The sequence below is a fragment of the Oratosquilla oratoria genome, chromosome 42, assembly GCF_046742065.1.
Source record: "Oratosquilla oratoria isolate Oo_2021 chromosome 42, ASM4674206v1, whole genome shotgun sequence".
Lineage (NCBI taxonomy): Eukaryota > Metazoa > Arthropoda > Malacostraca > Stomatopoda > Squillidae > Oratosquilla > Oratosquilla oratoria.
In genome coordinates this window covers 24108968-24135876 of record NC_134818.1, presented here as the reverse complement: position 1 = coordinate 24135876, position 26909 = coordinate 24108968, and the positions used below count along the sequence as shown (strand labels likewise).

The 26909-nt window shown below is 39.7% G+C and overlaps 2 protein-coding genes across 10 annotated transcripts in view; one reads left to right on the top strand and one right to left on the bottom strand.

The window, feature by feature from the left end:
- LOC143021449 (uncharacterized) overlaps window positions 1-26909 on the top strand; it is a 90790-nt gene that overhangs the window by 46676 nt on the left and 17205 nt on the right. For 6 of the 9 annotated variants that reach the window (XM_076178932.1, XM_076178933.1, XM_076178935.1 and 3 more), the window contains exons 12-15: window positions 2366-2490; window positions 11045-11220; window positions 13269-13413; window positions 13545-14963. In XM_076178932.1, the coding sequence (XP_076035047.1) occupies window positions 2366-2490; window positions 11045-11220; window positions 13269-13413; window positions 13545-13711 (613 nt within the window). In that variant the 3' untranslated portion in view covers window positions 13712-14963. Of the gene's footprint in view, window positions 1-2365; window positions 2491-11044; window positions 11221-13268; window positions 13414-13544; window positions 14965-20599; window positions 23773-26909 lie in introns of those variants that run through there. The other 3 variants (XR_012965991.1, XR_012965992.1, XM_076178939.1) reach the window with 3 other exon arrangements.
- Window positions 3051-26909, bottom strand: part of LOC143021452 (uncharacterized) — a 224959-nt gene continuing 201100 nt past the window's right edge. The window contains exon 2 of the mRNA XM_076178942.1: window positions 3051-4762. Coding sequence (XP_076035057.1) covers window positions 3872-4591 — 720 coding nt within the window. The 5' untranslated portion in view covers window positions 4592-4762 and the 3' untranslated portion in view covers window positions 3051-3871. The remainder of the gene's footprint in view (window positions 4763-26909) is intronic.

The following is a 26909-nucleotide window of genomic DNA, read 5'->3' as shown; positions in this document are numbered from 1 at the left end:
CTGCCTTCCATACCTCTTTTACTAGTCTTTCTTCACTCACTCTTTCCATGTATCCAAACCATCCTAATACTCTTTCATCAACCCTAACTCCCAACCCCCTTTCCACCCCTGTTCTCCTCCTCACCTCCTCATTTCTCACGCTATCTAGCCTAGTAACCCCCATCATACTTCTCAGACACCTCATCTCAAACACATTCAAACTCCTTCTCTCTTCCTCTCTTATGTTCCATGTTTCTGCCCCATACAGTGCTGTTGGCACAATCACTCCTTCATACAGTCTCCTCTTAGCATCCATTCCCAAATGTCTATTCCTCATTACACTCTTCAATCCACCAAGGCATTTACTCGCTTCTCTCAATCTACATTCTACCACCACCTTCATTCCACCTTTTCCTGCCACATTTGCACCCAAGTATCTAAAACTATCCACTTCCTCCAGTCGCTCTCCCTTAATGCTCACTTCCAGACTACTGCCACTTTCACCCCTTGTACATCTCATCACCTTACTTTTACCCACATTTATCTTCAGCTTTCTTCTCTCACACACCCTCCCAAACTCTGTCACCAACTTCCTCAATCCCTCCTCCGATCCTGCCACAAGCATAGTGTCGTCTGCAAACAAGAGCTGGCTCACCTCCCACTTTTCTCCATTTTCTTTAACCATCTCCAACCCCTGACCCACTACCCTTACATTTACCTCTCGCACCACCCCATCCATGTATAAGTTGAACAGCCAGGGCGACATAACGCATCCCTGACGAAGTCCCACCTTTACCTCGAACCACTCACTCTCTCCATTTCTAATCCTGACACAAGCTCTACTACTCTCATAAAAACTCTTGACAGCTCCTAGAAGCTTTCCTCCTATCCCGTATATCCGCAAAACCTCCCACAGTGCCTTTCTGTCTACCCTGTCCACCATCACTGTACCTTTTCCAGGTCCATAAAGGCCCAAAAAACATCCTTCCCTTTTCCTATAGCTTTCTCACATATCTGTCTTACCACAAAAATCTGATCTACACAACCTCTACCCGTCCTAAATCCACACTGTTCCTCACCAATTACTCCCTCTTTTCTTCTAATCCTCTCAATCAAGATCCTCCCATAAGCCTTCCCAACTACACTTAACAAGCTAATCCCTCTGAAACTATTACATTCACACTTGTCCCCTTTTCCCTTGTAAAGTGGAACTATACTGGCACTCCTCCAGTCCTCCGGCACTCTACCCTCTCTCCAGCAAACATTAAATAACCTCACCAGCCAGTCCACCATCACTGTACCTCCTTTCTTCAGACATTCTGCATGGCATCCATCCAGACCAGATGCCTTACCTGCTTTCATCATCTTAACAACTGCCTTTACTACTTCATCCTTCCTTATTTCTCCTCCATTTTCCTCACTCATCACCTTTTACCTTTTCTTCTCTACTTGATTCGCCTCCTCTACCTCTCTTAATTTCTTTCCAAAACATCTTTTTATTACTTTCAAAATTTTCTGTCATACTCTTACCCCATTTCACATCTGCTCTCCTCTTTGCCTCCTTTACCTTTTGCTTTACTTCTCTTTTCTTTTCTTTGTACCTCTCATATGACTCCCTCATCCTATTTTGTAACCAATCTGTGAAAGCTCACTTCTTCTCTTCTAAATGTGATTGAGATGAAATGTTTAAGAAGTATCATCTCTGTACCAGACCATGCCAATTGAGTCATGGGCAATGTAGGAAGACAGCAAGGCCCAGTAGCCAAAGTTGGTTTTCCCCCAATGTATGTTTCATTATAATGGGACCCCATCTCCTGCTGCTCATCTTTCCATACAGTACTACCTCTCATTAACCTCTTCACTCCGGGGCACATCACACGTCTGGCAGCATTAGCTGCCCGACGTGCGATGTTGCGTCATAATAATCACATTATAAAAAATAAAGTCAGTGCTCAATCATTTGTTCTCTTTCACATGTGTATTTTGATAACCATAGAAAATTGATAAAGCCAGTTTATAGAGAATGGAAGTTACGTAGGTACGACTACAATAAATATAATCAAGATGGCGATGTCGGCATCATCAAGTACCCACTTGCTCCTCATGCCGCCTACGTAGGCGTCACCGTATGGAAGTGGTTAACGGACTAAAAGGGGGTTAACAGTGTCCGTTGATGTGAATTATCCGTTAATTTGGAGTGGTTTTTGGGTGGCATAGTGATTGCATGCACTAAACAACAACACCAAAAACACAGCGAAAACACCACAAACACAGCTAATTAACGTCTATTAATGAGAGGTAGTACATTCATTTCTATTTTTTGCAGTCTCCCCTACTTCACTGTATATGTATACCTAAGTCTCTTATTTTCTTTTTTTCATTTCAGATACTGTAACCCTATGTATAGTTTTCCAAGTCAGGAAGAGGTTATAGAGAAGTGTGTTCTAATTGCAGAGGATCATAATCAGCAAAACCCTAAGTCATTCATTGCTGTTGGATCATATACTATTGGTAAGGAAATAGTTCTCCCCACTCTCCATCCCATCCCCTCCCTCACCCTTATCTCATTCTCACTCTTATTCATTGGATTTATTTGTTTGTTTTTATTTTATTATTCCCTCCCTCCTCCCCATATACACGCCACTGTGTACTTGTTAGATAGGAAGTCATCACAGTTTTTGCACTCACTGTTTCTCCATTTAGTTTGTTCCAAACATCAATCATTCTATGTGGGAAGCTATTCTTTTTCAAGTCTCTTCTGTAACTGTCCTTCAGCTTCTTTTCATGTCCTTTTGTTTCTCTTCTGTCCCATATTGATAAGTCATTTCTATCAAGAATTTCCATCCCTTTCATAATTCTGTAAATAGTCAACAAATCACTTCTCTGTTCCAGTGTTGTTGTTGTTGTTGTCGTTCCCTAAACTGTCTGTCCGAGCAGTCCCGTCTCCCCAAGGAATGCCACAGCCGAAACTGGGTTTTCCTACATATCCTTTATAGAGTGTATGTTGTGTTGTTTGCACGCATGATTGTGTATAATGCAGTCTTCCATTGTGTGTTGTATGGTATGGGGTGAAGTGTTACATCCTGGGCAGCTGTTCACAATGTGGTCATCCAGCCTCTTCTGGTAGCTTAGAAGTGCTGGGTGGTGGCCGCACCGCAGTCTGGCCAGGTGGACTCTGTCCTTTCGTGGGAGAGAGGATTCAGAAGGGTGGATATCAGGGGGTCTGGCATGCAGCAGTGTGTTGTCTTTCAGTGTGTTAATGGAGCGGTGAGTGATATGATTATGAATATGTTTCCGGAGGCTGGTATTTGGTGGTTGTGGAGGAAGAGAAGAGAGTATCTGTGTGTGATACAGGTCTTTGGGTGTTGTTTTAATGTTTCTCGGTGTGTGTGGGTGTTCTGCTATGTAGTGTAGCGGGTGTGATGTGTTTGTGGTGGCTGCGGCAAGTGTTTGTGTGCCTCTCATGTCGAGATGGTCCTTGACTTTGAGGACTTTTGTTTCATGGTGTAAATGGTCTGTAGGTGTTGTATTTGTGCAGCCTGTAATTGTTTTAAGGGCTTTGTTTTGTATGATTTGAAGGGTGTTGTGGTGTGTCTCACTGAGATTAGGAGCCCATGCAGGACTCGCATAATTCATCACTGAGCGTATGCATTGTTTGTATATTGTTGTATTAGTTTCTTTGTTTTGTCCAAATGTTGTTCCAGTGATTGACTTAAGTGCGTTAAGTCTAGGTGTGCATTTGTTTTTTATGTTTGTGATGTTGTTTGAAAGACATGGATGTATCGTATGTTACACCAAGAATTTTCATGTGTTTGTGTGTGGTATTAGAGTGTTGTTGATGTAGAGATGAGGTATGTATTTGTGTTGTTGTTGTTGTTGTTGTTGTCGTTCCCTAGACTGTCTGTCCGAGCAGTCCCGTCTCCCCAAGGAAGGCCACAGCCGAAACTGGGTTTTCCCACAAATCCTTTATAGAGTGTATGTTGTGTTGTTTGCGTGCATGATTGTGTATAATGCAGTCTTCCATTATGTGTTGTATGGTATGGGGTGAAGTGTTACATCCTGGGCAGCTGTTCACAACACGGTCGTCCAGCCTCTTCTGGTAGCTTAGAAGTGCTGGGTGGTGACCGCATCGCAGTCTGGCCAAGTGGACTCTGTCCTTTCGTGGGAGAGAGGATTCAGAAGGGTAGATATCAGGGGGTCTGGCATGCAGCAGTGTGTTGTCTTTCAGTGTGTTAATGGAGCGGTGAGTGATATGATTATGAATATGTTTCCGGAGACTGGTATTTGGTGGTTGTGGAGGAAGAGAAGAGAGTATCTGTGCGTAATAAAGGTCTTTGGGTGTAGTTTTAATTTTTCTTGGTGTGTGTGGGTGTTCTGCTATGTAGTGTAGCGGGTGTGATGTGTTTGTGGTGGCTGCAGCAAGTGTTTGTGTGCCTCTCATGTCGAGGTGGTCCTTGACTTTGAGGACTTTTGTTTCATGGTGTAAATGGTCTGTAGGTGTTGTATTTGTGCAGCCTGTAATTGTTTTTAGGGCTTTGTTTTGTATGATTTGAAGGGTGTTGTGGTGTGTCTCACTGAGATTAGGAGCCCATGCAGGACTCGCATAATTCATCACTGAGCGTATGCATTGTTTGTATATTGTTATGTTAGTTTATTTGTTTTGTCCAAATGTTGTTCCAGTGATTGACTTAAGTGCGTTAAGTCTAGGTGTGCATTTGTTTTTTATGTTTGTGAGGTGTTGTTTGAAAGACATGGATGTATCGTATGTTACACCAAGAATTTTCTATGTGTTTGTGTGTGGTATTAGAGTGTTGTTGATGTAGAGATGAGGTATGTATTTGTGTTCTTTTGTCCAGTTGGTGAGAAGTGTTGCTGTAGATTTGGTTGGAGCTATTTTGAGTCTGTTTGTGATGAACCATGTGTTGAGTGTGTCAAGGTAAGGCTGGATTATTTCTGCAGCTTTGTCTGTGTTACGATGTGTGCATGTGATTGTTATGTCGTCTGCGTAGGAAGAGATTTGTATTTCTGAGGTGTCTGGTGTGGGTAAGTCATGCATGTATAGATTAAATAATGTGGGGGATAGAACTGAGCCCTGTGGTACTCCGTTCTTAATGTTTCTGATGTGCGATGATTGGCCATTATATGACACATGAGCATTCCTGCCTGCCAGATAATTGGCCAGCCATCTTTTGGTGTTTTTGTGCATGTCTGTGTTATATATTTTATTTGTTAGGTTGTGGCGGGGGATAGCATCAAAAGCTTTACTAATGTCCAATGTTATAAGAAGTGTTCTGTGGTGGGGCCTATCTGAATTGATGCCATCTAAAATTCTTTGTGTGAGGTTTGTCAGAAGAGTGTTTGTGGAGTGTAGTGGCCTAAAACCGTGTTGTGAGTCAGCAAGGGGAATATATGGTGTGACAAGTTTAAGTATTAGGCGTTCAATGACTTTAGAGGGGGTGCAGAGAAGTGTGATTGGGCGGTGCGATGTTGGGATTGTTGGGTCTTTGTTCGGTTTTGGAATGGTGATTATTTTACCATGCTTCCAGATGTCGGGTATAGTGTTGTGTGAATAGCTGTAGTTTGCAATGTTTGTGAGTGCGTGTATACCTTGTGGTCCAATGTGTTTTAGGTGGATGTTGCTTATGTTATCAGGGCCACAGGCAGATGAGTGCTTGAGATTATGCATTATGAGTTTTGTCTCACTGTCGAATGGTGCGTCGGTCGTCAGGGTGAGATGTAAGATGGCTCGTCTGTGCAAAATGACGTACGAATGCGTTTGCTTGTTGTCTGTTTGAGGGTAGATTATCTGTTGTTGTGATTATTGCTGCGTGAGAGCGTGTAGTGTTACTGTTGGATAGTGTGATGCTGTTGAGTGTTTTGTACAATTTGCTGGTGTTTGTTTTGTGATCAAGTGTATTGATAAAGTTTTGCCAATTTTGTGTTTTTTGTTCATGTATTTTATTGGCAATCACAGTGTTTAGTGTTTGTATTTGGTCTGCTATGTTTTGAGGGATAGGTGTGGGGGTATCGTGTTTAAGTGTGTCACGTTGTCTGATGAGGCTTTGGATTTCTGGTGTGAAGTTGGGGTTGTGTGATTTTCTGTTGCCTCTAGGGATGTATCTCTTGTCTGCGTTTTGTATGATTGTATTAAAAGCGTGCACAGCATTGTTTATGTTTGTGATTGGTGTACTGTTAAGTGTTTCAAAATGTTGTTCTGTCTCTTCAGTAAAGGCTTCCCAGTTAGCTCTCTTGTAATTGGTGTAAGTGTGTCTGTGGCCAGCTGGGGTGTATCTTGTTTTGGTGGTGATGATGATTGGAAGGTGGTCAGAGCCAAGGGCTCCGACCACTCTCCATGATGTTGTTGGGGTTAGGCAGGGGGAGCAAAAGGTGATATCAGGAGAGGAGGGAGTGTAGAGGGCTTGGTATGGGATATGTGTATGATTATGCGTGTTGTTCATGATAGTCAATGAGTCGAATTGAGTCTGTATATCAAGCCCTCTGTCTGTGTCAGGGTTGTCGACATACCAGGCAGACGACTTGGCGTTGAAGTCACCACCCATGATCAGGTTGGGGATTGAGGTTAGTTGGCTAAGTTGAGGTCTGAAGGTGTTTGGAACTGTGGGGGATGATTGGGGGGGAATGTACATGTTAACTATTGTCAGTGTTGAATTGTTGCCTGTGCGGATACGAATGGATTGGGTTTCTGTTGTGTTATCTGTGGTAGGGAGGAGAATTTTGGTTGTGGCACTTGTGTCCACAAAACAGATGGAGTGGTGGATCAGGGTGATGAGTCCACCGCCATTGCCGTCAGTCCGGTCTTGTCTGATGGTGGTGTAATTATGAAATGATGGTGTTTTGTGTGAGTGTCTTAGTTTTGTTTCTTGTAAAATCGCAATGTGTATGTTGTGTTGTTTAAGAAAGTGTTCAAGTTCATGTTTTTTAGTGTTAATACCGTCAATGTTGTGTTGTAATATGTTGATGTTGTGTGTTTTGTATGTGTTGTATGTTGCCGTTTGGGGTTGAGGTTGGGGTGGTAGTGGGGAAGGTGTAGGATCTGGGTCAGAGGGGGGAAAGGAGAGATCGGGGACAAAGGAAGGGGAGTACTAATCGGGGGTAAGGGCAAAGGGAAATTGGGAGTGGGTAAGGGTGTTGGCTGTGGTTGGGGAGGTGGGAGTGGGGTTACTGGAGGGCAGGTAGAACATGTCCAAGTGTTTGTGTATTGGTTTGTGTCAGCAAGTGTTGTACAAGTGAGGTGGGCCCAGTTTTTGCACATATTGCACTGAACTGAGCCCTTTGTCTGTCTGCTCGAAGTAATGGGTTTAGAGCATGTTGGGCATGTGTATTTTGTGGTGGGCCCAGGATTGCTCTCTACATCTCCGGCTAAAAGTAGAAGAAGAGGGGTGATCGCTGGAAAATCACCCTTCATTGCAGAAAAAACGTAACATTGTATGTTGGAAAAAAGGATTGTGGTACTCCCCCAGGTAGGCGTAGCTCCTCCTTGGGGATCGATGCCATCTGCGTAGAGCTGATGGCCAGGGGTGGTTGCTGCTGATTGGCCCCCAACTCTTGGGGTTGGGGGGTGGTCCCACGACGTAGACGTTGTGTTCTTTTGTCCAGTTGTTGTTGTTGTTGTCGTTCCCTAGACTGTCTGTCCGAGCAGTCCTGTCTCCCCAAGGAATGCCATAGCAGGCGTAGCTCCTCTTGGGGATCGGTTCCACCTGCGTAGAGCCGGTGGCCAGGGGTAGTTGCTGCCGTTTGGCCCCCAACTCTTGGGGTTGGGGGGTGGTCCCACGACGTAGACGCTGCAGCTCCAGGACCTCTTTTGTCCAGTTGGTGAGAAGTGTTGCTGTAGTTTTGGTTGGAGCTATTTTGAGTCTGTTTGGTATGAACCATGTGTTGAGTGTATCAAGGTATGGCTGGATTATTTCTGCAGCTTTGTCTGTGTTATGATGTGTATATGTGATTGTTATGTCGTCTGCATAGGAAGAGATTTGTATTTCTGAGGTGTCTGGTGTGGGTATGTCATGAATGTATAGATTAAAGAGCGTGGGGGATAGAACAGAGCCCTGTGGTACTCCATTCTTAATGTTTCTGATGTGTGATGATTGGCCATTATATGACACGTAAGCATTCCTACCTGCCAGATAATTGGCCAGCCATCTTTTGGTGTTATTGTGCATGTCTGTGTTATATATTTTATTTGTTAGGTTGTGGCGGGGGATAGCATCAAAAGCTTTACTAATGTCTAATGTTATAAGAAGTGTTCTGTGGTGGGGACTATCTGAATTGATGCCATCTAAAATTCTTTGTGTGAAGTTTATCAGAAGAGTGTTTGTGGAGTGTAGTGGCCTAAAACAGTGTTGTGAGTCAGCAAGGGGAATATGTGGTGTGACAAGTTGAAGTATTAGGCATTCAATGACTTCAGAGGGGGTGCAGAGAAGTGTGATTGGGCGGTGCGATGTTGGGATTGTTGGGTCTTTGTTCAGTTTTGGAATGTTGATTATTTTACCATGCTTCCAGATGTCGGGCATAGTGTTGTGTGAATAGCTGTAGTTTGCAATGTTTGTGAGTGCATGTATACCTTGTGGTCCAATATGTTTTAGGTGGATGTTACTTATGTTATCAGGGCCACAGGCAGACGAGTGCTTGAGATTATGTATTATGTGTTTTGTCTGACTGTCTATGAAGGGTGTATAGTCTGAGTCTGTGGGAAAGTCTTTCTTACGTCGAATAGTGTGTCGGTCGTCAGGGTGAGAAGTGAGATGGCTTGTCTGTGCAAAATGATTTATGAGTGTGTTTGCTTGTTGTCTGTTTGAGGGTAGATTGTCTGTTGTTGTGATTATTGCTGCGTGAGAGCGTGTTGTGTTACTGTTGGATAGTGTAATGCTGTTGAGTGTTTTGTACAATTTGCTGGTGTTTGTTTTTGTGATCAAGTGTATTGATAAAGTTTTGCCAATTTTGTGTTTTTGTTCATGTATTTTATTGGCAATCACAGTGTTTAGTGTTTGCATTTGGTCTGCTATGTTTTGAGGGATAGGTGTGGGGTTATTGTGCAGTGGCGTAGCTAAGGGGGGGCGGTAGGGGCGGTCCGCCCCGGGCGGCACTTTTTGAGGGATGGCATTTTTGGTCCTTGTATGATTGATATAAAATTACGTTAATCAGTCTCTCATAGATGTCAGTTTTTTCTACATTATTAAGCATAATAAAGCGTGACAGTTTGCAAGCATGTTAACACACACACACATATATATATATATCCTTTAAGAAGTTAATGTGCATTTGTAATATTGAATTATTGAATTCCTTGTGAGAATGGGCGGCAAACATGAGGACAGCCCCGGGCGGCAAAAGCACTAGCTACGCCACTGGTATTGTGTTTAAGTGTGTCTCGTTGTCTGATGAGGCCTTGGATTTCTGGTGTGAAGTTGGGGTTGTGTGATTTTCTGTTGCCTCTAGGGATGTATCTCTTGTCTGCATTTTGTATGATTGTATTAAAAGTGTGCACAGGATTGTTTATGTTTGATTGGTGTACTGTTAAGTGATTCAAAATGTTGTTCTCTCTCTTCAGTAAAAGCTTCCCAGTGTTGATAGATGTAATTTCTCCAATCTTTGAATGTATGTCAAATTTGATAGTGTAGGTGCCATTTTTGTCACTGCTCTTTGGATTCTTTCTATTTTTCTTATGTTCTTTTTTGTGCTAGGTGCCCATAGTGTTGCATCATACTCTAGTTTAGGTCTAGTGTAACCACTATTTTCTTTAACATTTCTTCATCCATGTAGTCAAAGGCCACTTTCATTGATCTTAATAAGTTGAAAGTCTCTCCAAATAATTTATTGACATGTTTATCAGGTGTCAAGTCACTTGAGATAATCACTCCCAGGTCCCTTTCTGAATTGAATTTTTTGACTTCTTTGTTTCCAATTTTATATTGACCCAATATTCTATTTTTGCTTTTTCCAAATTCCATTATGCTACATTTCTTAATTTTAAAGTTCATTTCACATCTCTGACTCCATTCCCATATTTTGTCCAGGTCTTCTTGTAGCGATCTGCAATCTTCTGTGCTTACTCTTGAGTAATTCAGCATTATCAGCAAAGAAGTTCATGTAACAATTCACTCCCTCATCCATATCATTTATATATATATATGGCAAACATTAAAGGAGCCAGTGCAGAGCCTTGCGGGATGCCACTCTTCACATCTTCCCAGTTTGAATTTTTGTCTCTTAAGTACCACTCTCATTTTTCTCCCACTTAAGAAATCCTTCATCCATTCCAGTAGCTTACCTTGAGATGAGGTGTCTGAGAAGTGTGATAGGGGCTACTATGCTGGATAGAGTGAGAAATGAGGAGGTGAGGAGGAGAATGGGGGTGGAAAGGGAGTAGGGAGATAGGTTGGATGAAAGAGTATTGGGATGGTTTGGACACATGGAAAGAATGAGTGAAGAAAGACTAGTAAAAGAGATGTGGAAGGAGTGAGTATGAGGGGGCAACCTAGGATGAGATGGATGGATGGGGTGAAAGGGGCTTTGGGGAAGAGGGGAATGTCTGTTGAGGAAGGACAGAAGAGGACAGAAGACAAGGGTGAATGGAGAATGGTTTTATATGGATGATGTTGTGATCCATGAGGTGGGGGGGAGTATGTGTGAGAAAAATTTGATGCAGTCCGAAGTGATTTCTCCCCATCTCCTTTTTTGCATGAGGGAATGAAGAGGGGGGTTTGCTGATTTAATGAAGCAGCCTTGCTGTGGATGTGCTATGTCTTGCAACTTTGCTTCTGACCCAGGGCAGTGGACAAGATGCAAAGATGACCCATCATCCAGGAGGTGCCAAGATAAGAGGAAGGGAAGAGGGTGGAGTGTGATAGGGATGGAATGGGTGGGAGTGGTTTTTATGCCTTGTTTTTTGGCTACCTCCCTTATAAGGGGAAAAAAGCCTTCGGCATATGTATGTATGTATGCATGTAACTCAAAGCAACAATTGTAAGTATTATCAGATTAATGTGTGATAGGTTTCCTGCTGCTGGTCATATTTGTATTGAGCCTTTTTTAACTTACTTTACAGGAAAGGAAAGAGTATTTAAAGCAATTGCAGAAGCTTTAAACTGCAAGATTTGGGTCAGTGCCGATAAACATAGAACTTTAAGGTGCATTGGAGATCAAGAAATTCTGAATTGTATAACATCAAACAAACTGCAAGCCAAAATTCATGTTTTGCCGATGAAGGAATTGAACCTAAGGGTAGGTATGGTTGATTTTTATTTATTTATAGTAAAAGAAGTGTGGAAGGCAGAGGTGGATGGGGGTGAACATGAGGGGACAATCAAGGATGAGATGGATGGATTGGGTAAAAGGGGCATTGAAGAAGGGAGAAGGCAAAAGATAGGGGTGAGTGGAGAATGGCTGTGTATGGATGATATTGTGATACATGGAAGGGAGTGGGTGAATGATAGGGGTTTAGATAGTGGTTATGTGCAAATGATATTTTGACATAGCCTGAAGGGGTTTCTCTCCATCTTCAGTGTTACTGCATGAGGGGACAGAGAGGAGGGGTCGCTGATTGAATGAAGCAACCTTGTTGTGGATAAGCAGTGTCTTGCTGCATAGCTTTTGACCCAGGCCAATGGGTAAGATGCAGGGATGAACTGTCATCCAGGAGGAGCCAAGATGAGAGGGAGGGAGGAGTGGTGAATGGGGGTGGAATGGGTGAGAGTGGAATTATGTATTTTGACTTTGGCTACCTCCCTGGTATGGGAGAAAAAGCCCTTGATATGTATGTATTTATTTATTGGCTACCTCCCTTGTAAGGGGGAAAAAGCCTTGGTATATGTATGTATGTATCATTTTTCCATAAAGACTATTGAGTGTTGTGGAGCAATTTGAGTATATATGTCAAAAGTAGCAGCATTATTTGCAGGTAAACATTGCCTAGTTTCCTTTTTTTATGCATTTTATTCATATTGAAATAAGAATAAGATAACAAAATAACTTGGGTTTATGTTTCATTCATTGTTCAGGTTTGGAATCAATTCAATTTCAAACATTTTCATTGGAGAATGGTGGAGTAATTTCAGAATCATTTGTTATTTTGCATATTGCTATAGTTATTTTCCTGTTTTCTGGGGTTGTGGTTTTGAAGCATCAACCCTTGGGTCCTCCTTCTGGGGGGAACTTCTTATATGTCACAAGCTGAAAGTGGTAGGGGGAGAGGAGCAATCACCTGTTGTCAGCTCCTCATTGTGAAAAAATGTAAGAAATACAGTTGAAATTGATAGGGAGAAATCTAGGGCCCAATCCTGGGATGGAATGTCAGTCTCTCATGGCTGTATCGCCTGATGGAGGTTAGGGGGTTGAAGATGGGTTTTGAAAATGGGTAACTTAGCTGTCCATCTCGCAGGACTCCCACATACAGGTACCCATCATTGGCCCCTGGTCATTGTATAGATAGTTGATTAATGATTCAGTTTAACATTGGGAACTCCCCCTATCAGGAGGCTATAATAGCACCCCTGTACAGTACGTGTGAACAATTTATATGTTACCTGCATTCATGGGGTTATGGCCAGAGAAGATAATCTTCGGTGGAGAAGACAAAGGAGATGCCCACGGAACTCATGGCTGGGGCATATCAACTAATCTTGCTGAAAATTGTTTGGAACAGAAAGAGTAACAGTTTAGGTGGTACATACATACATACATATACCAAGGCTTTTTCCCCCTTACAAGGGGGGTAGCCAAAAAGAAAAAGGCATAAAATCATTCCCACCCATTCCATCCCTGAATACACTCCACACCCCTCCACCCTCCCTCTTATCTTAGCACCTCCTGAATGACGGGTCATCCCTGCACCTTGTCCACTGCCCTGGGTCAGAAGCAGTGTCGCAAGACACAGCACATCCACAGCAAGGCCGCTTCATTAAATCGGCGACCCCCCCCCTCTCCATCCTCCCCTTGCATAAAATGAGAGGACGGGGAGAAATCCCTTTGGGCTGCGTCAAATTTTGCTCACACATACTACCTCACCCCATTCCACGGGACGGGGATTGGGACTAGGCATCCTTCTCCTTGTAACCCCACAGTGGAAATTCCTTAAAAAAAAAAAAAAAAAAAAAAAAAGAGGTGTAGGTGGTAGCTCTGGAAAACCAATGGGAATGGTATAAGTGTGCAAGTGAAATACCCCCCTGACATATGCTCCCCATTGATGTTGATTTTGATGATGATGTATCACGGATGTATCGGTATGACCCAGAGACATTTTTTTAACATCCAGGTAAAATTATATTTTGCAGAGTTTGAAGAACTACCTTGAAACACTAAAACCCCAGTATGATACAGTGGTTGGCATTAAACCTACTGGCTGGGAACATGCCAATAATATCAGTGAAAACTTGAATGATATAGAACCTCACAAGCAAGGCAATGTTTTTCTTTACGGTTAGTAGCATTGTATTTTGTTTTAGTTTCAGAAAATAGTTTGTTATAGAGATTGAAATTGGTATGTACTGTAAGTAGATTTAGAATATATTAAGGCACAGATGTTTTAGTAACAGGACTTTTCTCAACAGGTATTCCTTATTCAGAACATTCAAGTTATGAAGAGCTGAAAAGATTTGTGCAATTTGTTCAACCCAAAAAAATTATACCAACTGTGAATGTGGGAAAGCCTTATGTTCGTAAGAAAATGGAAGCTGACTTCCAGAAATGGATGAACGAATCACCTTTTAGCAGTTAGCATTATTGGTTGTTTTCAGCAGGTGGAATTTAAATTTCGAAACAAAAGATATTCAGCATAATAATTCCTAGGCCTAAGTTGCTATGAAGATTTTATGGAGACCAAGGTGAGCAGATAATATTTTTTACCAGTGCCTTGTTGCTCAGCCACCAATACATTCATGTAAATATTGTAATTGTTATGAGTTATAATTTTAGTGATCATATTTATTACTAGATTATAAGCTGTATTCAGCAGTTAAGAAAATAGAAAGAGGATTAGTTTAAAACATACTTTAGCTACATTGTTGACCTTGTTCACAGTATATGGTACAAAATAACTTCAAGTGGTAGATGGCTGTCTTCCTAAATGTATATATTATATATGTACTTAAATCATAAATAACATTGCTCACTCAATCAATCAATCTGTTGCCTAAGATCTCTCTTGGAAGAGACCCACAGCATTCATGTAAAAGGCAGCAGCAACCAGACAGGTCCATATTTCACTTAGTGAGGGATTATTGTGTTGTCGAGGGATAGTGTGGGGACAGTTTAGGGTGAGATGTATTTACCTAGTTGTATTTTACGGGAAGGGGAGCTATGCTCGTGGGGTCCCGTCTTCATATCTCATTTTATCTAAACTATTTTTAAATTCATGTATTGTTTTTGCACACACACCTTTCTCATCTAACTTGTTCCAACTAGTTGTATTTTACGGGAAGGGGAGCTATGCTCGTGGGGTTCCGTCTTCATATCTCATTTTATCTAAACTATTTTTAAATTCATGTATTGTTTTTGCACACACCACTTTCTCATCTAACTTGTTCCAACTGTTTATTACTCTGTGAGGAAAGCTGTTCTTTTTCAAGTCTCTTCTATAGCTGTCTTTTTTTATTTTCTTTCCGTGTCCTCTTGTATTTCTGTCATCCCATTTTATCAGATTCTCTCTATCAGTAACTTCTATGCCTTTCATGATTCTGTAAATAGCTATCAAATCTCCTCTCTCTCTTCTTTGCTCTAGTGTCTGTAGTTCAAGTTTTTCTAGTCTCTCTTCATATGATAGTTTTGAGAGTGTTGGTGCCAGTTTTGTAATTGCTCTTTGTATTCTTTCAAGTTTTTTTATACATTTTTTTGTACTTGGTGACCATATCGTTGCTGCATATTCCAATCTTGGTCTTATCAGGGTGATTAGGATTTTCTTCACCATTTCTTCATCCAGGTATGTAAATGCAACTTTGATTGTTCTTATTAAATTATAAGTTTCTCCAAAAATCTTATTTATATGTTTCTCAGGTGACATATTATTCATAACAATGACTCCCAGGTCCTTCTCATTTTCTACTTTTTTTATTCCTTCTTCTCCCAAATTATATGCTCCTGTTATTCTGTTTTTGCTTTTTCCAAATTCCATTATACTACACTTTTTTGTATTGAACTCCATCTCCCACTTCCTACTCCATTCCTGTACTATATTTAGATCTCTCTGTAGTGATTCACAATCTTCTTCAGTTTTCACTCTTTTCAGTAGTTTTGCATCATCTGCAAAGAAGCTCATATAGCTTTCAATTCCTTCATCCATATCATTAATATATATAGCAAACATTATTGGGGCCAGAACTGTTCCCTGCGGAACACCGCTTATTACTTCATCCCATTTTGAGTGCTGGTTTCTTATCACTACTCTCATTTTTCTTTCTTGCAAAAAGTCTTCCATCCAATTTAGTAGTTTGCCCTGTATTCCTCCTTGAGTTTCTAATTTCTTAAGCAACTTCTTATGTAGTACTTTGTCAAAAGCTTTCTTTAGGTCTAGAAATGCACAGTTCGCCCATCCATCTCTTTCTTGTATTATATCTATTAGCCTTGAATAGAAACATATTAAATTGGTGACGCATGATCGTCCTTGTCTGAATCCAAATTGCCTTGGATTTAACACTTTGTTTTTTTCTAAATATTTTACCCATCTACTTTTGATAATTCTTTCACAAATTTTTGCTATTGTACTTGTTAGAGAGACTGGTCTATAGTTTGTAGGTTCTTCTTTATTTCCTCCTTTATATATAGGTACTATATTTGCTTTTTTCCAATCTTCTGGAACTTTTCCTTCTTTCAAGGAACTGTTTAGTATGCTATGTATTTTGTCTGCCAGTTCATTCCTGCATTCTTTCAGAATCCAGTTTGCTATGTCATCTGGTCCATGCGATTTTCTGACATCAAGATTACTCAAGTGTGTCAATATTTCATTCTTTGTTACTTCTATTTCTTCCATAGGGGGGACTTTCTCTTTCCATTCAATCTCTTCAGGTTGTATGTTCTCCCTTGTAAACACCGATTTAAAATGTTTGTTCATAATTTCTGCCATTTCCATTTCCTCAGTGTATTCAACTCCCTCTTGTCTTAATTTCTCCAAGTCTTGTTTGTTTTTCAGTTTATTGTTTACAAATCTGTAGAATAGTTTTGGTTGATCTTTACACTTTTCTATGACATCTTTTTCATATTTTCTCTTTTCCTCTCTGCACATTTGTACATATTCATTTCTATAACCGGTATATATTTTCCATTTTTCTGGTCTTCTGTCTTTTTTTCATTTGGTCCAGGCTTTGTCTCTTTTGTCGTTTAACTCCCCAAAACTTTTGTTGTACCAGCATTTTACATATTCTTTTTCTTGTTTTTGTCTTGGGACATACTTTTCCACTCCTTTTTTGTAAATTTTTGTCAAAATATTCCATTTCTCTTCCACTGTTGTTTCTTCTTTGTATATTTCTTCCCAGTTTTCTTGTTGAAAGAATTCTCTTATTTTATCAAAGTTTGTTTTTTCATACATCATTCTTCCTTTTCTATATTGCTCATTTCTTTTCATATATTTTTCTTCATTAAGTTCCAGTTCAATCAATATGTGGTCACTTTTACTTATTGGTGTTTTATATTCAATCTTGTCCACTATTCTAGGTTCAGATGTAATTATTAAGTCTAGTCTCGATGGTTCTTCTTCATTTCTATACCTGGTGTTCTCTTGTATCCATTGTGTCATTGTATGGTCAGTAATCATCTCAAGTAGAGCGTTTCCCCATGAGCCGTCTCCACCCTTTACTGTCATTTCTTCCCAGCAGATTTCTTTGCAATTAAAGTCACCCATTATAACTATTCTTCCTCCATCTTCCATTATTTTATTTAATGTTATCTTTGTGTCCTCTAACATACTTTTATGTTCACTCTCCTCCCATGAGGCTGTTTTCGGAGGCACATAATTTATCACAAATTTTCTGCTCTTCTTATCTCTGTCTTCCACTTCTATCATAATCATCTCTACTGTATTCTTTCCATATATGACACCCTTCACGTTTATATCCTTCTTAGTCAGGAACATAACTCCACCCCCTTGCTTTTTCTCTCTGTTTTTAATCCAATAATTATATGCATCATGTCCTACACTGTTGGGTGGTAGTGGGCCTTTTAATTTTGTTTCTACAATTCCCATTATGTCCGGTTCTTTTTCTTTCAAATAATCATTCAGCTCATTCAATCCTGTTATTAATCCATCTATATTTGTGTAAGACACTCTTAGTTTTCTGTCACTTCCATTGTGTTCTCTGTTTCCCTTTTGTTTTTCTCTTGTATGTCGAACTGCCTTAGTTTCATATTCACTACTCTCCAATAGAATCTCTCTCTGACTCCGTTCTGCTCTCGTTTTTTTTCTTAGCTTCAAGTCTTTTCTGTTTTTCTTCCTCTCTTTCCTCTTTATTCATTTCCCTTTTTATCCATACCTTTTTATATTGTTCACTTGTTGCTAGTTTCCCTGTTTTGGATAAGATATTCTCTGCCGTCGTTTGTGACCTGAATTTAATCTTAATTGGTCTGGTCTTATCTGTACTATACTTTCCGAGCCTGAATTTTTCCTCAATTTCCTTCATAATTTCTGGTTCATCTTCCTGAACTAATTTTAGTAAACTGCTTACTTTTTCATTTTCCTCATTGGTTCTTGTGGGTCTATCTGGGTTATGTTTCTCTTCCATTCCTAATATAATTATACATTTCTTTCTGTCAGCTAAGTCTCTTACTATATTCTCCTTCTGTCTCATCACTTTAATAACTGAGTCTTCAGTTTGCTCTCTCATTTGCTGTTTAATTATATCAGTAAATGCAACTTTACTGTTTTCTTTTATCGACTTCCATCCCTCTCTGTTTTCTTTACTATTCCTCTTCAATTCCTCATTCTCCACCTTTACTTCTTTTAACTGTCTTTTCAGGTTTTCTATTTCATCAGTTAAGTTTTTGTTCGCCTTCTCTAGTTCTTCCAATTTTTCAACCCTTTGTAGAATGTTGTTAACATGACCGAACCTACGCTCCAAGTCCTCGATCATCTTATCGACCTTCTCTTCTAGTCTTGTCAGTCGGGGGGGGTTTGTGTCCCCCCCACCCTCTTTAAATCCCTGGAAAATATTCTCATCACTTTCTACTGTATTGCTCTTATCTATACTTCTAATCTTTACATTTTTATTAGACATTTCATCGTCGCTCAGCTGATCAGGGGGCCTTTTGTTTACCTTTCGCCTGTCTGCCTGGGCCAAGTCTACTCCTTTCTCATTTCCTTCCATTTCCCTCAGTAATCCCTCCCCTTCTCCTCTTTCCCTACTTTCCTACTACTCCACGAGCAATTTCCCCCCCACCCTGTAAATACAATAGGCACTTCTCTTTGCGTTGGGATCCACAAAACTTCAATTTTCTTCAGAACGTCTTCTAAGCCGTCCGTTCGTTGAAGTGTGTATGTGTATATATATATATATATATATATGTGTGTGTTGGTACATTGTGACAAGTTGATGAAGGTGGAAAAAGAAGTCACGGGTCTAGTTCCGAGTTCTTGAGTTTATTCCTGACCGGTTTCACTCTATGCTTCTTCAGAGGAATGTGACTCTGGAGTGAAGCTGGCGGTATACATAGTCTGAGTAAGACCGCGTTCCCTCCTTGGAGGTGGGTTACATTTGGTTGTTCAATGGTTTCAAATTTTCAATACAATGGACAATAGTGATAATATAGTATACAATAAATTGTTGTGATGTTATTATAAAACAGCTCCGGTGTGTGTGGAATGTTGATCGAGGGTGTAACAGTGTAAGTGAAGTGAGTGGTGTAAAAATGTGGGAATCCTAAAAAGTGTCATAAGATAACTTATAGTATTAAATAATATAAAGATAAATATCCAGATAAATAAAATGAAATAAAATGAAAATAAAAATATAAATAAATATACAAATATAAATATAAATAACAATAAATAAATAAAAATGCGCTTATTTAAAGTGACATGACATCTCATCGCATATAGTTGTGTGACAGAATATTATAAAAAATACATACATATACATATATGGTACAGTTTTACATATGGTACTGCAAATAATAAATAAATAAATGGATAATAACATATTTGGACATATTCGGACAGAATAAAAATATAGTAATAACAATAATAATAATAATAGTGTGAAGTGGGCAACGTTCTCTTTGACACATCATTGTATGACCTAAGGTATAGATTAGTTTATACTTAAGATAATAAATTGTAATTTAATTTAAAATGAAGCAATATAAAATGAAACAAGAATAAAACAATGACTAAATAAATAAATAAATGCCTAAGAAATATATAGTAAAAATAAAATAAAATAAAAAAGAAAATAAAGATAAAAATACGAACTGACCGGCCTCAAGCCTCAACCCAGGAAGTGCGGACGTTTGGGCACCGGACGGAGTTTGTCACTCCAGAGTCACATTCCTCTGAAGAAGCATAGAGCGAAACCGGTCAGGAATAAACTCAAGAACTCGGAACTAGACCCGTGACTTCTTTTTCCACCTTCATCATATATATATATATATATATATATAAGGAAGTTGGGAGATATGGTTGATGAAAGAGTATTGGAATGGAATGGATAAATAGAATGAGTGAAGAAAGATTAGTAAAAGAGGTGTGGAAGGCAAAGGTGGATGGAGTGAGCATGAGGGGGCGACCAAGGATGAGATGGATGGATGGATGGATGGGGGTAAAAAGGGCATTGGGAAAGAGGGGGATGTCTGTTGAGGAAGGAAGAGAGAAGACAGAAGATATGGGTGAGTGGAGAATGGTTGTGCATGGATGATGCTGTGATGCATGAAAGGGAGTAGGTGGGGGATGGGGGATTAGGGGAGTATGTGTAAAAGATATTTTGACACAGCCAGAAGGGATTTCTCCCTGTCTTCTCTTTTTCTGCATGAGGGAACAGAGAGGAGGGCCGCCAATTAAATGAAACTGCCTTGCTGTGTCTTGCTGCATTGCTTCTGACCCAGGGCAGCAGTTGAGTTGTAGGGATGACCTGTTATCCAGGAGGAGCTAAGAAAAGAGGGAGGGAGGGGTGAATGAGTATTATCAGAGGTAGACTTTGGGATTAATCATACCAATGCTGAGGTAGATCAGAATTTAAATAAAAAAAAATGTCACATCCCATATAATGAAATATCCCTTGTATATTCATTAATAATTCATAGATCTAATATCAAGTGCATATGATTTTCCAGTGGCAGATCATCTGTTATTAAAATTCATAAATCGTTTTCCTCATTTTGCGATTACTTCATCTCCCATTTTATAACTCCTGGGCAAACTGTTTTTGATTTGGCCCTATTCAAGATTTTGCATTTCTTTGCACTGAATTTCATTTAACTTATTCCCAAGTGATCTTTCAACACCAGATCCAGAACATAACACCAAAGCACTTAATTATGTAGATGATCAAACAATGATAACCAACTATAAAAACAGCTGCAAAAAAAAACCACACCTGCTTAGACAAACTAGAACAATTGGTTAAAAATAAAAGGATAGAAGGCTCCCCTCAGATCAATCAATTGTTGCCCTATGCCTTTCTTGCAGACCTGCAGCTCCCAAGTAATCAGCTACAATCACTAGATGGGCCCATAGGTTACCTCAAGGATGGAGTAATCGTAAGCAAGATGTTCTTCATTTGTTTAGTTGTTGGTTTGAATCCCACACTCCTCTCAGAGCCCCAACAGTCCAAGCACATAGGGCAAAGGGGACAGCTATGTACCACCAGGCACAGGCTATTCACCTCATTCATGGCACTTTTTCTATGACTAGTGGATTTGTTTGACTTAGAGAGAATTCATGCACAACATTTCTGATTCTTTTTACTGATGAAAATGTACCAAATATCGTTTTTAACATTGAACCTACACACATGATAGATGGTACAACTAGTTATATCAGCATGTTTGCAGATGATGCAGAAGTCATGAGAAGAGCAAAAACACTAGGAGGACTGTAGGCTGTTGCAAAAAGATCTAGACACCATTTTTGCATGGAGCCAAGAATAAGAAATAGATTTAAATGCCAGAAAGTGCAAAGCACTGGGAATGAGCAGTAGTTGCAAAAGACCATCCTTAAACTATTCTTTGTGAAGTGAATCCATTACAAAAGCAAAAGAGGAGGATTTAGAAGTGTTTATAAAAGACAACCTGTCACCTGACATATGTATGGACTGCTGGAGAATATTAGAGTGGCTTTTCAGTATATGAATGAAGAGATGATGAACAAACTCATTGAAACCCTCGTCTGTCCAAGACTGGAATATGCGTCAGTGGTATGGTCCCCACACAGAGTGAAGGATATAAGCAAGATCAAGAAAGTACAAAGGGCAGCAACCATACCGGTCCCCAGCCTGGTAGGTAGACCATATGAGGAAAGACTAAAGACACCAGCTCTGCTAACTTTAAAAGATTGAAGAGAAAGAGGTGATTACAGTATTCAGGTCACTAAAGGGGTGGGCATTAAGAGGTTATGAGAACCAATTAAGAAAGACTACATGACCAGAGGATGTAAAAGATACAGTTTTCCATATAAATGCATAAATACTTAGAATAGTTTAGAAAGTGGTGTAGCCCAAGCTGGAATAATACATGAACTCAGATCTAAATGTGATAATTGGAAATCAAGTATATAGATTATATTGGAACTGTGCATGAATTTGAGGCTAGGTATGATGAATTAGACTAGGAGAAAGGAACCAATGAGTATCACTCCTCTCATATATACTACAATTAGGTATTAGGCAGAAACATGGAACATGAGAGAGGAAGAGAGAAGGAGTTTGAATATGTTTGAGATGAAATGTCTGAGAAGTATGATAGGGGTTACTAGGCTAGATAGAGTGAGAAATGAGGAGGTGAGGAGGAGAACAGGGGTGGAAAAGGAGCTGGGAGATAGGGTTGATGAAAGAGTATTAGGATGGTTTGGACACATGGAAAGAATAAGTGAAGAAAGATTAGTAAAAGAAGTGTGGAAGGCGGAGGTGGAAGGAGTGAATATGAGGGGGCGTCCTAGGATGAGATGGATGGATGGGGTGAAAGGGGCTTTACAAAAGAGAGGAATGTCTGTAGAGGAAGGATGGGAGAGGACAGAAGATAGGGGTGAATGGAAAAGGTTTGTGTATAGATGAGGCTGTGATGCATGAGGGGGAGTGGGTGGGGGATGGGGGGTGAGGAAGTATGTATGAGAAATATTTTTACGCAGCCCGAAGGGATTTCTCCCCGTCTTCTCCTTTCATGCATGAGGAGACGGAGAGAGGGGTCGCCGAATTTATGAAGTGGTCTTGCTGTGGATGTGCTGTGTCTTGGGACACTGCTTCTGACCCAGGGCAGTGGACAGGATGCAGGGATGACCCGTCATCCAGGAGGTGCCAAGATAGGAGGGAGGGAGGAGGGTGGAGGGGAGTGGAATATATGGGAAATAAAATGGGTGGGAGTGATTTCTATGCCTTTTTTCTTTTTGGCTACCCCCCTGTGTAAGGGGGAAAAAGCCTTTGGTATATGTATGTATGTATTAGGCTGCTTGCAGGCCAAACAAATTAGGGTGTCACTACTTGTGACAGAGGTTAAGGCGATGGCTGTTCGAACCCTGCCACTGGCACACACAACAAAGTCTTCTGTATGGGGCACCATCCTAGCCTCCTGATAGGGAAGAGTTACACATCATTAAACTGAATCATCATCATATATAAATACATTATGGTAGATACAGACAATCTGATCACCTATTACCTGCAGAGAGAGACAGGTCCTGTGAAATGAATGTCGCAATCATCACCTCTGTAGGTGCTTCCTGAAGAGGCTGCCACTCAGTTGAAGGACCAGGTCCAAGAACACTCTTTCAGCTTCAACTATCTGCCACTTTTTCACATGAAAGCTGACAAACAGTGACTGCTCCTCTCCTTTTCCTCCTACCAACTGGTGACACTAATACCACACAGACAGTAATCCAGTATTCCTTCCTGGAAAGATCTATGGGAGGGCCTAAGGACCAGTGGTGACTACCATTTAGCTGTGAGTTTCCAGTCAGTGAATCTTGAGACGACAGTTATTGCTATAATAGGAACTTTTTATTTAGATGATATTACAAGGAAAATGTTGAGTTGAAAGTGGAAGTAGAATAACTCCACAATAATTTCATAAGGTGTGCTTAGAGTAAAGCAGACTTCAGATGAGCTGTTGTACAGTGTTAGTTTGAAAAGGTATGTAAGACTTAATAATAATGTCCATTCCATATAGTGCTGTTCTTTACAAAAATTTATATACAAGTAATGTGATTTTTTATATAATTTTGGTTGTGTAATTTTGATTACAACTAAATGAGGTATACTGGTAATTCCATAAACCAAATGATCATGGTCATCTAGATAAAATTCACCCCGCTGTAATTTTCATTATAGATATGTCATTCCAAGTCTACTTGTTAACCCCTTGTCTAAATGAAATGGCATGTTTTATGACTTACTGAACATCATTGTCCCATTCCAAAGAGTTATGACTGTGTTTTATTATATATATATATATATAGGAACCACTCCCACCCAAATGAAATGGGTGGGAGTGGTTTCTATGCCTTTTTTTCTTTCTGGCTACCCCCGTGTAAGGGGGAAAAAAGCCTTTGGTATATGTATGTATGTATGTATGTATGCATATATATATATATATATCACTTAGACAAAAAGTTGTAGAACATTTGTAAATGATAATCACGAAGAACCCACAGTCAGAATAAAAGGAAACTTTAGAAGAAAGTGTAACATCTATATTTTGGCTAATAGCTATAGCCCTCTTCAGGAAAGTGAAGAGGGCTATAGCTATTAGCTGAGATATAGGAGTTACACTTTCTTCTAAAGTTTCCTTTTATTCCGACTGTGGGTTCTTAGTGATTAATATATATACATAGTGGTAGTAGTAGTAGCAGTAGTATTTTTTCAACTTTCTACTAGTGACTGTAAGCTTTACTAATAATAAAGAAAAGATTAGGTTCCCTTGATTATTACATGTGCAAGTGTAGAAACTGAAGGATATCATGCAATGATAATGGAGAAAATTTATATATTTGTTAATAAATATGCTAAACATAGAAGACCTTGTATTGTTGTTATGGTAAATTTATTACTTTGTTCAGTAATAATCTGAAGCTGTGATCCTTAGACTTTTTGGCTCACAATTTGCTTTCCCTACTCATGGTGTAAGTAGGGGTATGTAATCCCCTGTCATTCCAGTCTCATGAATTAAAAGACACATTAAAATTGTTCTTGAGAACTGGAGAAATGCACGTACAGTTTTATTATACAAAATAAAATAGGACAAATATGAATGGAGTGGCTTTAGAGGGATCACTGTTGAATTAGGTGGTGAAGAAAGACTAACAAAAAGTGTGGGAAGCAGAAATAAGTTGAGTAGAAAAATGAGAATGAGATAGAGGATGGGGTGAAGGGAGGGTTTGGTTAAAAGGGGAAAGTCTATTGAGCAAGGAAGGGAGATAGTGGAGAATGGTTGTGAATGGACATGGCCCTAAATTATTTCTTGTCTTCTCTATTATGAGTGGAAGAAGAGGGAGGGTCACCATGGAAATGATGCAGTGGGGATAAACCAACTTTTGGCCCCTGCTATGGAGATGCTTTGCCTTACTGTGTTACTTCTGACCCGGGCAGTGGTTGGGGGAGGGGGCCAAGGATGGCCCTTCATCTGCAAGGAACTTAGATAAAATGGAAAATGAGTACATGAAGGGTGGATGCATGTATACCTTAGGGGGGGGAGACCATTTGGTATATAGATAATTATTATTATCAACATCTGTCAGTAGAACAAAACCTGGACATATGGAGTGAAATTTATCATTTGTAAGTATAGGTGTAATTTTCTATGTGCCACACATGAAATGTGTATTTACACAAGTAAATTATGAATTTCACCAAAAAAACACAACACAAAGATATCTATGGGACAGTGTACGATTCTAGGCCTTTTTGTATTGCTGGGTTTTCAATTGTATATCTTTATTTTTCCCATAACATAATTTTTATCTTTATATAGTGGCTTTGTTCTCGTAAACACCTTAATTCCCACTCAGACCTACATGCTTCCTGCATTTTTGCTTTGGCACAACATTTATTGGTGTGGTATATTTGAATATACACAAACTCAACAGACATGAGCAGAGGAGTTCCCCAATCCAGTCACTCAGTTTCACAAAGTTCCCATGAATAATTAACATTATCTAAATGGAAACTGACTGGTTTGTATATTCCTCATTTTCAACGGCATCAAGAAAAGGGAAAAACCAGTGTCATAAAAATTAAAAATTCAGGGGAAAATACTTAAGGGGGGCAGGCGTAGAGTATAGAAAAATATACTGGGAAGACTAGTTTTAGCAGTGGATGATATTATACTTCAAACTTTTTGGTCTATGGTAGTTACTGATAATGAATATGAAAAGAAAATGGTAAGTAAAAATTATATCAAATTCACAGATGGAGGGTAGTTGAGAACAGTCATCATAAGGATCAGTTTTGTGTACCATAAATATGCAATTATTACTGATTAAGCAGTGCCACAAGAAAACATGAAATTACAAGTCCAGCATCAAGTAGGACTAAGGAAGACATTTTTGCAGCAAGGGTTATACGGCTATGGAACAGCTTAAGCCAGGAAATAATATGTTAATATAATCTATTCAAAAGATTTAGTGGTGTCAAAAAAACAGTAATGTGGCTACCGTTTTTCCTGTTAATCTAGTCTTAGCCATCGACTAAATTGAGAATAGATGAAATAGGATAAATTAAATTGCCCTGGCTTTGGCGTGATAAATCAGAGGATATCTAATGATCATTATTAAAGGTAAAAGTTTTCCCCTGCCGAAAGAATTTTCTGTGGGATCTAAGAAAATTGTAGCTATGGGTGACTACAGTATATAAACTGCAAAACTACAGAAAAAAAAAACGCGTAGCGGAATTCAAGATATAAACAGACGCCACAGAATAATAATGAAAAACAATATCAGTGGGAGCCTGTGATAAGACGCTCGTCACCCGCCGAGTACCGAACTGAACCATTTTGAAACTATACAAAACTATTGATTCATGTCGCATTCAACAAACAGCAAATTGATTACATTATAGGCTTCTAAGATCAAAACATTTACGAAGATTGTCAAAAATTTGTTTTACTATCGGATTACTTTAGGAAATTCATTGAGTCGATCAGCTATTGTTTCATTTTGTTAAGCCTTAACAGCAAACGACTGAAGTCTTCTGTCCTTTCATTACATCTCAATGAAGGAAACGTTGGTCTGCTGTTGAAAAATGGCTGTGGCTTTGCTCTAGCAGATAGTGGATAGATTTTTTTTTTTTTTTCTTTTTTTTTTTCGTAAGGCATAGGCGGTTGGAAAACCGGTGCTGTTTTGGTATGCGATCTCAAAGTCGTACTTTTGTTTTGGTATGCGATTTCACCCAGTAGTAGCGATCTATGTTCATCTCTTTTTTGCTGTTTTGGTATGCGATCTCATTTATGGCGTGATCTCAAAAATTAGGATTTTGCTTTGGTATGCGCTCTCAATATTTTTAAAATGGGTAAAAAAACTAACCTAAACCTAACCTAACTTAATAAATAAGCAAGAAATGCGTGCTGTGTTAGGTTAGGTTTAGGTTGGTTAGGTTAGGTTAGGATCGCATACCAAAACAAAATCCTAATTATTTAGATCACGCCATAAATGAGATCGCATAGCAAAACAGCACCGGAAAACCTTCTGTGAGGAAGTGAGTTCGAGAGCCTCATCGTGGACGGGAAGACGGAACGTAATGATTAACTTCAACCTGGCACGCTGGCTCGGCTGTCTAGCGATTCTGTCCATCTTG